This window comes from Artemia sp. Qi Xiang Cuo, chromosome 5 (assembly GCF_049724085.1).
Source record: "Artemia sp. Qi Xiang Cuo chromosome 5, ASM4972408v1, whole genome shotgun sequence".
Lineage (NCBI taxonomy): Eukaryota > Metazoa > Arthropoda > Branchiopoda > Anostraca > Artemiidae > Artemia > Artemia sp. Qi Xiang Cuo.
The window spans coordinates 80,734,131-80,750,726 of NC_142798.1; the positions used below are offsets into that span (position 1 = coordinate 80,734,131).

Consider the following 16,596-nt stretch of genomic DNA (forward strand, 5'->3'; position numbering starts at 1 on the left):
AATTCTGAGTGTGTGGACTTTCAAAAAGGTGACAAAGCAATATCTGAAGAACAACTTATATTATTAAGTTAGTCCTTTAAAGGTAAGTTGTGGGGGATTTTGAACTAGCCAAAAGCTACCATGTATATGCTTTCAATACCACCGCTGCAGTTATTGTAACTAATGACGCTAAGGTTATTAAGGTGAAACTTTAGGAGTTTCAATTAAACAAAAAAACTGTATGCATGTAGGTTTTCAAAAGGGCATATAAGCAATATCATAGGCAGAACCCCTCTATAATAGCTAGAAATATCATTGAAAATTTTAAAGAAGCTAATTTAATTCAATATTAATAGTTTTGGTGCCCTTTTTAAGATTAAAAAGATATTGGAGGGCTAGCAGCCCTTCTCTGAAGCCCATTCATTTTCCAAACACATCCAGTCAAACTTTTAAGACAGCTATTTTGTTCATCGTAGTAGAACAGGCCAGCAACTATGTCTTTAGAGATAATGGGCATGCCAACCCCCCCACAATTATGCGATCAGCCATATTATGCTTTGAAACTAAATGTTGCTTTAGACTAAATCAAAAGGCATTGTGTTTACGGTTGCCAATAAGACACCTCAGCAATATGTCGAGGATGACTGGGGGCATTAAGTTGAAGCTCTTGGGGCTATTACTATTACTACTTCTGTTCTTACAATTTAAATAAATAAAAAGAGTGGAAGTGTAACCAGGTTGTCAAAGAGCAAAGATAGAATCTTTTGGGAATGATATTAAGTTTTATTTTTCAGGCGATCTTTAGGAGGTATAAAATTAAATTAAAAAATATTATTTGCGTCAGGATTAAAAATTGTTGAAAAAGTTTCTACAGCATACAAAAAAAAAACTGAAAAGATATAATTTTTTTCCCATGAAAAAGATTATGTCAATAAAAAAGGAACAGAAACTAATTTAAAAAACTTTTCCCCACAAAACAAGTTTTTCAAAGAAAAGTAAAGAGCTCAATTAAGCCAAAAATGAGCAGAAATAAAGTCAAATAATCATCCAAGCATAAAACTACCACACATCACTATCAATAAATAAATGAAACTCAAACGAACAGAAATTACAATAAATAGCGGAGCCAAACTCGAAACAAGCAAAAATTAACCTAAGTATGGTTAATAACCCCCATGTCTTCTCAAGACCAGAACATAATTTGTGTTTTACTTAAAAAAAAAAAAAAGCCAAACTCGAAACAAGCAAAAATTAGCCTGAGTAGGGTTAATAACCCGCATGTCTTCTCAAAACCAGAACAAAATTTGCGGTTTACTGAAAAAAAAAAAAAAAAAAAAAAAAAAAAAATGTAGATTGTCAGTTTAATTGACATATACTGATATTTATTTCTTAAAGTCTTGGTATTTTCTTTTATATATGAAAGTAAAAAGAGTGAAAACATTTAAAACGTGTTTTGTTTTCAGTAAAGCGCAAATTATGTTCTGGTCTTGAGAAGGCATGGGGGTTATAAGCCCTACTCATGATAATTTTTGCTCGTTTTCTATTTGACTCGGATATTTATTTTAATTTCTGTTCGTTTTGAGTTTCATTTATTTATTGATAGTGATTTGTTGTAGTTTGATGCTTGGAAGATTATCTGACTTTATTTCTGCTTATTTTTGGCTTAACGGAGCTCTACTTTTTGTTCAAAAACTTGTGGAAAGTTTTTTAAATTAATATAAAAAAGGGGGGAGGGGGCTAGTAAAACCCAACATGACGAAAACTGAATAGATTTCTGGGCACTTACAACCTATGAAGAAAACCAAAAAACAGTGAAAAAGAGTTCTTCAATATTTTTATTGTCATTACTTCTAAATCTCTGATTTATATTTTTAAGTTTTTAATATTAGATGTTTGGGTACTTTGTTATGAAGACCAGGTTTGTCTTTCTTCCACATTTGTTGTATAGACAATGGTTTAGCAGAGGTCTGCACCAGAATATCTATAATTTGTCCTGTTTTATTTCACTGCCGGATAAATTTCCTTGTATTTTCCTGATTCTTGATTTTTATGCAACTTGTGTGGTCTCAGAATTTGTTTTTTCACAGACTTTTTAAAAGTTCTAATGTACAGAATGGGCAAACTATTTCAGACTTTCATTGCAAAACAAATAAGAGTTACAAATAGGGATAGGGCCTTTTATTAGACAGTGAAACAAATATATGCAAAAGCTCTAGATATTTCAATGACATAGTCAAATTAAAACAAACTATGCTTTTACTGAAAAAAATAATAACTTCTGGGTAACAGCAAGTTTCCGGTCCATTGACTTCAAAGGTTCATTATCTGTCTTGACTTCTTTAAAAACACGTTGAATTTTTAATAAAGGTCGTACAATCTTCTTTTATTGTAATTAAAACTGAAATGTTGCTGAACTTACAGCTGCTGAATTTATCTCTTATTCGTCTAATTGCAAATCAAAATTCAACATAATGTTCAAGAAGTCAAGACAGTTAACGAACCTTTTAAATCAATGGACCAGAAACTTACTGCGACCTGGAAGAATCTGGTTGAATCTATCAGAGGCAACGCTATAGCGTTGATAGATTCACCTTAAAACCGATCCCTTTAAGTTCAAAATTTGAACTAAAAACAAAATGCAGAAGAGAGCTTACAGTGACAGCTTGAAGAGCCACATGAGGATCAGAGTTATTCAGCCTCTTTAAGACAGCTTTCAGACAGTCCTTGGCACCGTTGGAAACAATCTTAACTTTGTCACATACATCAAGAATAGCTCCCCAGTCCTCGCCAGTATTTTTCCCATCTGTGACTCGTTCTAAAAACACAAACAAAATATAATCCTAAAAAATTGACAAAGAAAAAACAAAAAACTAGTTTTTTTAGTTATTCCAATTTTTAGTATTTTCATAAAAATGGCCTTTTTTGCATTTTCATTGAAAAAATTAAAAGCAGCAAAGCTGCCAAATCCCTAGATTTCGAAAAACACAATCCCCCCTCCCTTCATTCCCGTGATTTAAATTAACTCTTTAATTACAACAGCTTTAAACTGCTTTAATTTAAGAGCTTTAAATTAACTCTTGACACTACTAGATGGTGATCTTTACTTTTAATTTTTATGCTGATTTATTCTTCAAAATTAAAAGAATATATTGAACTCAAAATTTGTGAAAAAAATTGCATGTCAAAAAGTGCTTTCCCCCAAAAACAAAAATACTAGTTTTATAGTAGCTACTTCCAAAACTTAGCACTTCTTAAAAGTAAAACTACAGTGGAAGTAGCTGAAAATCATCACCAGATGGAACAGTTGCTAAAGTTAAAAATGAAGCAATCGAGCAAAAGTACAGGGGCACTATATCCCTTTAATTGTGTACCCCTGTACTATATCCACATGCAGAACATTTCAGACATTCCTAGTACTTTTCCCTGATGTAGTACACTTGTGGGGGAAAGCACTTTTTGACATGCAATTTTTTTTCCCAAATTTTGAGTTCAATATATTCTTTTAATTTTGAAGAATAAATCAGCATAAAAATTAAAAGTAAAGATCACCATCTAGTAGTGTCAAGGATTAATTTAAATCTGAAATTTTGGAAGGGTAACTACCTCATAGAAAGTTATGATGTTGGTAGACTTCAGAATGAGAATTTGAGATAAACTTTCCTTTGAGAAACTTTGAGAATTTGAGAGAGTTTAAAATTTAACAAAGTGGAAGATGGATGGAATAATTTTAGAAAAACAATTGGTTAAGTTGCTGATGGTGTCTTGGGGAAATATTGTACTGTAAATATTGGAAAGAAAAAAGTCGCCTCTGTATGTGTGCACTATTGATATATCGAAAGGGTTCGATAGCGTCAATCACATGCAATCAATGAGTGCTCTACTGCACAATGGAGTAAGTTCGAGCATAGTGAGTACTCTGAAATTTTGGTATGAAAATTCGACTGTGGATAGGTACAATCTCAGATCCTGCAAAAATCATTAGAAGTGTGAGGCAAGGCAGCATTCTTAGTCCTCTTATTTTTAAACATGTCATCTCTAAGATCCTGGACCGTATCTCGCCCTCTCTCCTTTTACATGGCACTGACCTATCCTTCTTGGCATACGCAGGCAACGTCCTTCTGCTCAGTAGATCCAATGCAGACTTACAAGAGACCCTTAATCAACTCCTAAGTGACTTTCAATCTATTGGGCTTTCTATCAATATTGATAAGTGTGAATTTTTATCCTTTAATGCACCGCAAAGTGATGCTGTCACTCTTGGAAATCATGTTGTCCCTACGGTATTGGAGCTGAAATATCTTGGTATTATGATTGCGGAAACAATCATTAAAACTAGACAAGCCATTGTTAAGGAAAAAACTAAAGTCATTAAATATACTTATGCGTCTGTAGTGCCGAATCGCGGACGCTAGGCTACTCCAGGAAATCTCTTGCCTCGATTTATAGTTCAGTGTGCTTACCACACATAACCTACCTTGCCGGTGCATCCCACATGCTGTCAGTGAGAGACATTGAAAACGTCCAAAATTGCTACTATAAATTTGCAAATTTTTTACAATACGTACCCAAGCCTTACATGAAGTCCCGCCTTAAAAAATAAAGTATTAAAGAACCATCCAAACACTGGTTTAGAATTCAAAATAATTCAGTGCAAAATGTAAATTTGGACAGACGACGTTTCTCACCAGCAATTATTTAAATATCGTCAATTAAACTAAGTGTTGTATCTTTATCTTTTTGAAGCTGGTTTCTTTTTCTTTTCTTTTTTCTTTTTGTAGTGCTTCACTATAATCTATTTTTGTAGATGGCGGGTGGATAAATGTTATTATTATTATTATTGTACTGGCATATTAATAAAATGAGAGAGAGAGAGTTATCAATCCAGACTTGTCCCAATTAAAAATAAGAACGGGGCTACAATTAGTAATAAGGAAAGAGTTAAAGAGAACAGGGCAGAACATTTTGAGAATGTGCTAAATCAAGATAGAGTTGCAGGAAAGGATATAGAGGCAAATGAAAAAGTTTGTGATACCTTGGATGTGAAGGAAGATGTGTTTTGTGAGGAAGAATTAGCGACAGTACTAAAAGGATTAGAAAATAATAAGGCCCCAGGTGCTGATAGTGTGGTAAATGAGCTTCTTAAATATGGTGGCTCTGAAGTTGGAAATAAGTTACTGAGGATTATGAATAGGATTTTTGAAAAAGGGGAAGTACCTGGCAATTTTAGGAAAACCTTAATTAACCACTGTATAAGAAAGGTGATAAGAGTGAGTGTGGTAATTACCAAGGCACTAGTCTGGTCTCTGTAGGCAGCAAATTACTTAGTAATATGATACTTTTTAGACTGAGAGTGCTATGTACAAGACTAACACTGCTGCAGTTAAGGTTGAAAATGAGGTTAGCAGCTGGTTTTGTATAAAATCAGGAGTTAAGCAGGTTTGTGTTCTATCCCCCTTTATATGGATCATTTTGATGGACTTTGTCTTAAGGAGCACAGGAAAGGCAATGGAAGACTACACAATCAACTGGGGAGGAAAACTCTGAAGGACTTAGATCATGCTGATGATTTAAGCATCCTAGATGAAAGTGTGAGCAAAATGAATGAACTTTTAGAGGTTTTGCAAGTTCAGGGTGCTAGAATAAGTTTGAAAATTAATGTGAAGAAGACTAAGTCACTAAGGCTAGGAATAAGTAAAGACAAAAGATGACGTTGGGTAAAAGCAAAGATTGATTTGGTGAGTAGCTTCACTTACCTTGGTAGTATTATTAGTAAAGATAGTGGGAGTAGTGAAGATGTTAAAAGTAGAATAACCAAGGCTCAAGGTGTTTTTTCACAGTTATAAGAAGTTTGGAAGAATAGGAAGAGAAGTCTACAAACCAAGATTAGAATATTGGAAGATACAGTGACGACAGTGGTCAAATATGGCTTTGAAGCATGGGCGCTCCAAAAACCGGATGAAGATTTGCCAGATGTTTTCTAGAGAAATCGCCTATGGATTGTTCTGGGTACCTGGCTGACTGGCTGTATTTCAAACAGTAGGCTGTACAAAAAGTGTGGTTCAATTCCCCTTTGTAGGGCTATAATGAGAGAAAGGTTGAGATGGCTAGGGTGCATTCTGTAGATGAAGGATGACAGATTGTCCAAGATTGTCCTTTTCAGCTAACTGTCTAGGGCAAAACAGAAATCAGGTTGTCCTTGTTTGGGGTGGGAAGATGTCATAAAGAAAGATTTAAACAAAATGGAAACTTCCTGGGGGGATGTAAAGAGGGAGGCTTTGAATAGATTGGGATGGAACAGCATGCATAGCTGTATTGGCCTCAGGCAGCTTGGTGTTGTGGTGGGTTCTTAGTAGTAATAGGCTAAACAAAAACGTGTTTCTTTTCCTACAACCATTTATTACATCTTTTATTATCTGAAGTTAATTATCAAATACAGAAAATTTGAAAAGTCATAGAATATTTTTATTAATGACAGTTAATACAGATAAAGCAAAAACACCAAGAATTTTGGGATCAAACAGTTTGTGGTAATGAACTGTAAGTATGGAGCGATCTGGCTCAATAATAACCGAAACTTTAAAAAACAGATTTTGATAACAATAGATACATAAAAAAAGAGTCAGATTTTAATGCTGATTTCAAATATACAAGTTTCATCAAGTTTAGTCTTACCCATCAAAAGTTATGTGCCTGAGAAAATCTGCCTGATCTTTGAAAAAAGGGGGAAACACCCCCTAAAAGTTATAGAACCTCAATGAAAATCACACCAACAGATTCAGCTTATCAGAGAACACTACTGTAGAGGTTTCAAGCTCCTACCTGCAAAAATGTGGAAGAAAGATCATGGATGTGTGTTTATTTGTTTTTTTTTTTGTTTTTTTTTCCAGGGGTGATCATATCGACCCAGTGATACTAGAATATTGTGGAAGTGCTCATTTGAACGGAAATTAAAAGTTCTAGTGCCCTTTTTAAGTGATCAAGAAAATGGAGGGCAACTAGGCCCCCTCCCATGCTCATTTTTTTCCCAAAGTCACCCAATCAAAATTTTGACATAGCAATTTTGTTCAGTATGGTCGAAAATATAATAAACATGTCTTTTAGGATGACTTAATCCCCCAAAGTCCCCAGGGGGAGGGCTGAAAGTTATGAACTTTACCCAATGTTTACATATAGTATCAGGGGTCAGCCGCAACAAGGTGCACGAAAATTGTGACTTTAATTACTTCAGGACACCAAAAGTGACTGCTCAGAAGCCGTCAGAGCATAGTCAGATGGATTACAAGGATCAAAACTGCTATCGTAAGATCATCACAGGCCTATGAGAGCCCGAGAAGTTATGGACAGAAAGGCTAAAATCCTTATTTTTTTCTTCAATTGATTTTATTTACTTATACAAAACGATAACTTCGGTAAATGCACGACTTCGATTTTGGCACTAGGAACTGAAACTGATTTATTGAGAAACAAGCATCCGCCACAACTAGGTATATTATGTCATCACTTCTTTGACTTTTCGAAAGGCGATCAATTAGTTCGGATTTCCTCTTCAGAACAAGTACTTCAACCAATTCAGCATCATCTACCCTTTCCCTTTCTTTGGAGCGAGCTTTTAATGCTGCTTCCAGCATACTTTGAGCAAGACTGATGTTCAGAAAGTCCTTCTCTTCTACAGCTTCCTTCAACTGTTCGCCTGCCTCTCTCAGAAGGATATTGTCTATTTCCTTCTGCTTAACCATCTCCTTTTTTCATACAATATCTGACTCCATGGCCGCTATTTTCTGCTTCTTCCACGCCATCTCCTGGATTTCTTGTTCAGCATCTTCCTTCTCAGCTTCAAGCTTCTCTCTCTCTGATTCTTCCTGTCTTCGTTCAATAAGGAATAGTTCATAGCTGGCTCTAGCTGATCTAGCCAGACAAAGCAGCTTCTTTGTGATCAACACACGATCTGGTCTGTTCTCATAGTTGCAGAGCATATCTGCAGCAAAAGCCTTGGCATTCAGTGTCTGCTCTTCTGTACATGCTTGAAGGCTAGTCATCAGCAGAGCTGACCAAGAGAATCCTCTATCTATGTCTGCACTTCCATGACAGAGCGACAGAGCTGCCTGGGCAATCCTACCTAAGGTCTGATATTTGGTTTCACCAGATGGCGTCTTCAGTTCCAGGATCTGTTGCCTATAGCTGTCGATTCGAGTACTCTCCGTGGGTGGCAGCACAGGATCTGACTGTAATAACAACCATTCTCCCTGGACTTGCTCAATGTCCGTCTCAAATGGAAGTTCTCTCGCGATGTGGAAGATATCACTGCAACTCGTTCTCTGGCAATCTGGACTGGGAGGGATTAGACAGGCAAGGTTTTGGAAAAACTCGTTGTTCACAGGGCATTTTGTCAGCAGGTACTGTACAGCAGCTTTGATATGCTTTTTAATTCTCAGGAAAAAAAGTTCCCTGTCTTTCAGAATAACGAATCCAGAATCTAAGAATCTAGGGCAGCCAGAACCCTTTCATTACACATGGGTTGTTGTAGGTAAACATCTGCAATACCAAATAAGCCTTTGAAACCACTGAGGATCTGGAGATTGACATCATCAGCTGGCACAATCTGCCCCAAAAGAACTGTGCATAACCGTCTCAGCTCAAAGTGTACCACAGGAATTAATGGCTCCTGTCATTGAAATACACTGGTAAAAGTGGTGAAAGTTGCTGCAGAGCTTACAATAAACTCAATTTCAGCTTTCATTGTTTGCTTTTTTAGCCATTTTACAATTTTCAAATATTTTGCATTTGACATCAGGTACTCCAGACAATTTTTCTTTGGCACAAATTCTAGGAAATATTCTAGCAATGCAGGCCACTGTTCCATCAAGCGGCTTTCTGCTTCCCCTGTGGTGAGCCATCTTGTGGGGACATGTTTCATAAACTTATGCTGAGGAACTTTAACTTTCCATTGGCACCAGTTGAAATCGTCAGAACAAGCTGGCCATCCCGTGAAAAAGTGGTAAACAGTGATGATCATATCAGAGAACTCCTCCCCAAGTTCTTGCAGCCCTTTCAGGAACGCATTATGCACTGCATGTATGTTGCAGGTTCCCATATTCAATAGGCCTTTTGATTACCTTTTTCTCTTTTCTGAGTCTACGATGGGCCAAAATTTCTTATTGACAGCTGAGCCATCACTTGCAAGCATCACCAACCTCTCAAGTGAAAGTTCTTCATATTCAACACTTTGCAGGATTTTCTTACTCAGATCTTCACTGGTTGCATGTCCTATATGATATGTCCGAAGATGTCGACTAGCCACTTGTTTCCGCTCTTTTGACCAGCATTGAACTCTTATTTGGAGCTCCTCTACCCCAACATGGTTTGTTGTTTCATCATATTCCAGCACAAAGTCAGATTTCTGGAAGTCCTCAACTAGAATTTCTCGAACGTATGGATAAATAGCCTCTGTCAACAAGCATGTCATTTTTTTAGCATTTAACAACAGGCCTTCTGGTACAGTATCAGGGAACATTGTTCAGAACACCTTGGAAATATGATCACATGAAGCTGCAGCAAAAGAACTAGCAATAGTCTTTAAAACCCAAACTATCTCCCCCCTTGACACTGCATCCTGCTTGCAGAGCATTTCCAGGTTCTTTTATGGTATCCTATCGTCACTTTGTGAGTTTGGGTGGTTTCTGGTTGGAGCTGATGCAGCGAGTCTCAACTGACGCTGGTTTAACATGACAGAAGCATTCTTTTTGTGATCTTGTGCAGTTGCATGTTGAAGAAGGGCCTGGAACCCTTTCTGGCAACTGAGTGTCTTTTCACAAACTTTACAATAGAACGAGCTGTCACTCCCTTTTGTGCACCCTCTTTCACTTAATGCCCAGCACCATCTTCCCTACTGAGCCAGCTCTCCAAAAATTTTGTCTTGCCCATTATTTTACAGCAACCTGCAATAAGAATGGGTTTTAGGACGGAATTCGAAAACATATAAAGCTAATACAAACTGACAAAACCAATGAAAACATGAATTTAATCTTACATTTTGACGTCCTCAGACCTGTGGGCATGCATGCCTTTAACAGGAAATGGTCTAAAATCAAAGAAACTGGCTAACACTGAAAACATACAGAAGGAATCTCAGCCTAAATGTCCATTTGCTAAGCAGCCAGGCAAGAAAGGATGCTAAGAAAACCGAGGGCCCAAAAAGAGCCATAGGCAGTCATGGTACAGTAGAACCAATTCAATATATCATTTTATCTGCAAAGCCTAGATCTTAACACACACACACTAACCACATCTATCACAGCCATAAACATTGTGCATCTTGAAATACAGTCCAAACTATCAAAAAAAGACTTACCTTTTTTATGAATTATGCCACAGTCGACAGTAAACTATAACATACTGTTTCACAAAAAAAATTAGGTCCGAAATGTAGAAAAAAGTGACTTTAGTGACAAAAAGTGACAGGTCCCAAAAACAATGCTAAAAAGTGACTGCAGCCAATCCCTGTAGTATTGGTTATTGGGAAGTATACAGACGTTTTCAGAGGGTATTTTTTCTGGTAGTGGGGGCGGGGGGTCGGGGTTATGTGGGAGGATCTGTCCATGGAGGAAGTTTTCATGGGAGAAGGGACAATGCTATGAAGGGGGTGCTGGGTTTCCCAGCATTATTTAAAAAAACAATCAGAAGTTAAATAAAATACAACAAGTTTTTCAACTGAAAGTAAGGAGCAACATCAAAACTTAAAACAAACAGAAATTATTACTTATGTGATTGGGTTTGCCCCCTAGTCAATACCTTGCTCTTTAAGCCAAAGATTTTTTTAGTACTTTTGAGCTATTAAGTAATAAGAGCTATTTATTCTAATTAATGGCCTTTGTGATTAAGGGGTCATTTTTAAAGAATTAGAACAACATTAAAATTTAAAATGAACAAAAATTATTCCATATATGAAAGGGGCTGTCCCCTCCTCAATGCCTTGCTCTTTATGCTAAAGTTTGACTCTTTCTCACAACTCAATTTTTTAAAACCATAAAAAACCTTAGCATAAAGAGCAAGGCGTTGAGGAGAGGACAGCCCCTTTCACATATGGAATAGTTTCTGTTTGTTTTAAGTTTTAATGTTGCTCCTTACTTTCAGTTAAAAAAAACTTAGTTTTTTTATTTAATCACCTTCAGAAGGCTTATTAGTGACAATCAAAAATTTAAAACAACAACCAATAAAAAAAAAGAAAAAAAAGTAAAAGCATTAGACCACAGCATTTGAAGATGTTAATCAGAAATATCTTTATTTTCCAGAATTTTGCTTATTTATTATCAAAAAACAATATTGATGTAGAAATTATTTTATCTGATCTATCAATTAAAAACAATTTATGTTACAAAATATCTTTGAAAAGGAAACAAAAACCCTTTCTTATGTGATGTTCTTTAGACTAGTTTTCTGAAGTCAAACAGTTTGTGGTAACAAACTGTAAATAAGAAGCAACTTGGGCCAATAGTAGCCAAATATCTGGAAAAAGGAATTTGTGATAACAATTGGCACATTAAAAGAATTGTCTTTTTATGCTGACTCCAAATACATAAAATTCATCAAGTTTAATGCTACCCATCAAAAGCTACAAGTTTAAGAAAATTTTCTGATTTTTGAACAAGGGGAAAACACCCCAAAAATTAGGCAATCTTAATGAAAATCCCACCATTAAATTCAGCATATTAAAGAATACTGCTGTAGAGGTTTCAAACTCTTATCATAGGCAGCGCGATTGCGCTGCCTAAGTAAAGAACAATGTTGGCACAATGTATTATTTATTTTTTGGTTGTAGACCAGGGCACTTTGTATTGAAGTTGTCATAGAAACTTCGAAAAGGGCTCATTTAATTGGAAATTGGAGTGGCTAGTGCCCTTTTTAATAGTCAAAAGTGATTGGAAGGCAACTAACACCCCTTCCACGTCCACCGTTTCCCAAAACACATCCAATCAAAATTTTCAGATAGCCATTTAGTTCAGCGTAGCTAATTTTCAGATGGAAATTATGTTTTTGAGGAGGACAATCCCCACAGCCCTCAGGGCAAGGGTTGTAAGTTATGCACTGGGGGCATATAAGATTTTATAGAAAGCATTGTTGTAGAAACTTCAAAAAAGGCTCATTTGATTGAAAATCCAAAGCGCTAGTGCCCTTTTTAATAGTTGAAATGATTGGAGGGCAACTAAACCCCCTCTCATGCCCACCTTTTCCCCAAACACATCCAATCAAAATTTTGAGATAGCTATTTTGTTCAACATAGTTGAAAGTTCTGAAAATTAGGTCTTTGAGGATGACAACCCTCCCCCCCCCCCCCAAGCCGTCAGGGCAAGTGTTATAAGTTATGCCCTGGGGGCATATAAGGTTTTCATAGAAAGTGCTGTCATAGAAACTTCAAAAGGGGCTCATTTGACTGGAAATTGAAATGGCTAGTGCCCTTTTTGATATTCGAAAGTGATTGGAAGGCAACTAACACCCCTTCAAAACCCACCATTTCCCCAAAAACATCCAATAAAAATTTTGAGATAGCCATTTTGTTCCACGCAGTTTAAAGTTCAGGAAATTATACCTTTTGAGCAGAACACCCCCCCCCCCCTCACAGTACTCAAGGCAAGGGTTATGCCCTGGGGGCATGTAAGTTATGCCCTGGGGGCATAAAAGGTTTTGATAGAAAGCATTGTTGCATAAACTTTAAAAAGGGCCAATTCCATTAGAAATAGAAATGGCTAGTGGTCTTTTTAATAGTCAAAAGTAATTGGAGGGCAACTAACCCTCCTCTCACACCCACCATTTTCCCAAACACATACAATCAAAATTTTGAGATAGCCATTTTTTTCAACCTAGTTGAAAGTTCTGGAAATTATGTCTTTGAGGCTGACAACCCCCCACAGCCCTCAGGGCAAGTGTTGTAAGTTATGCCCTGGGGGCATATGAGGTTTATATAGAAAGCATTGTTGTAAAACTTCAAAAAGGTCTCATTGGATTGAAAACTGATTGAAAACTGGATGTGTTAATGCTAATTAGAGATTTTTTGTCATTTTATGAAAATGATTCAAGAAGTCAACTTACAAATTATTCCATCACAAACAAGGTAAATAACACCTTAGATTTTCATTATAAAAACAGAGCTTTGTCCCCAAGCTCAATGAATATTAATGAAGGAAGCAGAGGATTAAGTTCATCAACTTTAGCCACTACGAGTTCACTAAGTTCAGAAATTGTACCTGACCCCAATATAACCTCTATTCAACCTAATTATAATCCTGTCCTTGAGAACTCAATCAGAGATGCCCGAATTTGTTTTGAAAGTACTGAAGTGGTTCTGACTAATAATAAGGACTTCTCAGCAAATAATCGCAAATGTGCTAATATAATTTTAGCAGGTATTTGCAAATTAGGTGATAAATGTCATTTTGGACATGATCGTGCTCCACGCAAGCTGCAGGAAAAAAGTATTCCTGATAATAGTGTTATAAAAATTGCAAGTTTTTTAAGCAAGGAAATTGTAAATTAGGTCCAAAGTGCCCCTATAATCATGGATATATTACCCGTAACTTCAAAAAACAAAATGAAACTAGTCCAAGAGTTTGTTCTCAATTTTTATATAACAAGTGCGACCAAAAGAAGTGCTCGTTATTGCATTTATGTCGTTTTTACCTCACTGGCAAGTGTACGAAAACAAAGTAATTTTGACCACGTTCCTTTATGTAAGTTAGCATCAAGTGGGCGTTGTTTTGGGTGTGATAGCCTGCATATTTATGTCCCCCCCTCCTTTTTACGAAATAAATCGAGCTGCAAACAAAAAACACGTGCCCAAACTTGGGCAGTCCCAGCTGTTACCAGTCAAGGCAAAATGGTAACCCAACGTTTTTTAGGGCGACGCCGAAAGTCTTCACGACCCCCCCCCCTCCTCCCCGAGTTCGTGTTCCATTCGACTTTCAGTCTTATCCCCCTGCATACCCGATACAGCGCAGTATACCTCAGGAACCTATCCCTCGAAACAATCCTCCGCCCCATCTACTTACGCCTGCCCAGTCAGTCCAACCCCCACCATCACTTTACTCAATTCGGACCATCCCCAAACCCCCCTCACTCATTTTCTTCCCAACAATCCACTTCCTTTCGACTCCGTTCTTCTCCGTGCGTCCAAGAAGTTGCCGACCGGTTCTGGACTCCACCCGTTATTTGCCGAAACAAACCCAACCCCTCCCCTCTCAGACACCCCCCACCCTACTTCTCTCCCTCAGCATCATCTTGCCCCCCCCCCCAACCCCCATATAAAGAACTCTCCCATTTTGACTTATTCCCAGATCACCTGGAAACCTTTTTCCCTTCCCTTGCACTTTACCCCCCCTGACTACCCTCCCGGTGTATCTCTGGTTTAAGAGTAAGCAGGCAGAACGATCCATAGGTAACACCTTCACGCCAAGTTTCTAAAACTTTAAATAGTAAGACGAATTCCACCGTAGTTCCATCCCAAATTAATAATATTCCCATAATTTGTTCGCTGTCCTCCTTTTTTTCTCAAGCCCGGTCCAGTCCCGTCTTTTAATAATGCCTCAAAACCACACCCTTACCCACAGCATCCTTCTCATAAACTTCAACCTCAAATAACTCCCTCCCGAATTGAAAAAAAAAATCCCAAGGCCCAAATCGGTTTAAATTTCCAACTTTCCTACTTACCAATTCTGAGAGCCTGAATTTTGACAAAATTACCAAACTCGAGGGTATCTCTGAAATTCATAAAATTAATATTATTGCTGTGACAGAGGTTCAATCCCAGAACCCAGATTTTCTAAAAATCAGCAATTATACTCAGTTTATAAAACTTCGCCCTCCCGATCGCCCTCTCGGGAAAAAAGGGGGTGGTATATTATTTTTTGTCCAGGATAACCTCCAACCTAAACTCATCCCCACCCCTAACTTATCAGATTATGATGAAATTCTATGGCTGAGCCTTCGACCGAAAGTACTTCCCTGCCCTTTCAATTTAATTGTAACCGCCGTCTTTTATCATTCCCCTAACTAAAGTATTGACCAGAAACGCAAATTTATACAACAGTTTCTTATAAGTGCTGACTTTGTGTTGTCAAAGTATCCGAACGCTGGTATTTGCTTACTTGGCGATGCGAATGACCTGAGAATTGACTCTATCTGTAACTCTCTTAATATTAAACAACTGGTTAAAATATCTACAACAAAAGGTAACACCTTTTTGGATGTTATTTGTTCAAACATGAGTAAGTATTACAACTCCCCGCAAGCACTGCCACCATTAGGAGGCAGTTACCACTATTGTCTTCTTTTTCTCCCTCTTCAGCCATTGAACATTCCTTTACTACCTCCATTGGGGTTTGCCGTCCCCTCAGTGACACAGGACTTTTTTCCTTTGTATCATAGCTGACCTGTGAAGTTGGTCACACCTTTATAATCTGATAACCTTGGTTACAAAATGTTTATTTTTCCCAAAAAATTAATTGATTCCTACTCATCATGTTTCCCGGAAAAAAAAAATCCAAAAATGTTCCAGTGATAAACCTTACATAAAAAACCACATAAAAATATTAATCCGCACGAACATAAGCTTATTTAACATGGGCAATTTATATGAAGCAAATAAGTTAAGAAGAGAATTAAAAAGTCAAATTAGAAAAGTTGCCCGAGCCTATTATAAAAATAAAATTAAATACTTGTGCGGTGATAAACCAAAGAATTGGTACTCTGAAATTAAAAAACTTACTGGCAAGAGTCAAGAACAACTAATTTTAATATCAATGAACCTCCAATGAACACAGCTAAAGACCTGAAGAAGCTTCTGGCTCCTATTGTCCAGAGTCTTCCACCACTATCTTACAAATTTCGAGATATTCCTGTTCCTTTCTCACTCCCACATATTTCTCCACTTGATGTTGTAAAAAAAATTGAAAAACTAAAACGATCAAGCATTTGCCCTTTAGATATTCCTGTTCCTCTGATTAAAGCTTTCAGTGATTACCTCTCAAAACCCCTATCCACCCTGTTTAATGAAATTATCGAATCTGAACAGTTCCCTCAATATTGGAAACAAGGTTTTATTACCCCAATCAAAAAGAAAAATTGGAATCCTGGCTTTTATGGCATTCGTCCTATTACCCTCACCTCAATTTTTTCAAAATTGTATGAAAGTTTTCTCGCAGACTGGCTTAAGATGAAAGTCCTCCCCCTCATTGATCTTAGACAGTTTGGTAATCTCAAATCCGCGTCAACCTCTCATTACCTGATCCATCTTGTTGATACCATGGGTAAATTACTTGAAAAACCTAACACTTAATCTAATTAATCTAATTTCTAATTTCTTAATCTGATTCCTATTTATCTTCAAAAAGCTTTTGATTTGATTAACCACAATTTACTCATAGATAAACTTTTAAATGAATTCCACATTGAAACTTTCTTTGTTAAGCTTGTTGCTTCTTTTCTTTCTAATAGATCCCAAGCAGTTAAATATCTAAATTGTTTCTCAGATCATCTCCCCATATTTAATGGAATTCCTCAGGGGACTATTCTAGGCCCTGTCCTTTTTTCTCTTATGATTAACAGCCTTTCAACCCTTTATGACAATAG

The 16,596-nt window shown here is 36.9% G+C and overlaps 1 protein-coding gene across 1 annotated transcript in view; it reads right to left on the bottom strand.

Annotated features, from left to right (window-relative positions):
- Stam (signal transducing adaptor molecule) overlaps positions 1-16,596 on the bottom strand; it is a 50,318-nt gene that overhangs the window by 24,695 nt on the left and 9,027 nt on the right. Inside the window, exon 2 of the mRNA XM_089089976.1 lies at positions 2,634-2,794. Within this exon, the coding sequence (XP_088946102.1) occupies positions 2,634-2,794 (161 nt within the window). The remainder of the gene's footprint in view (positions 1-2,633; positions 2,795-16,596) is intronic.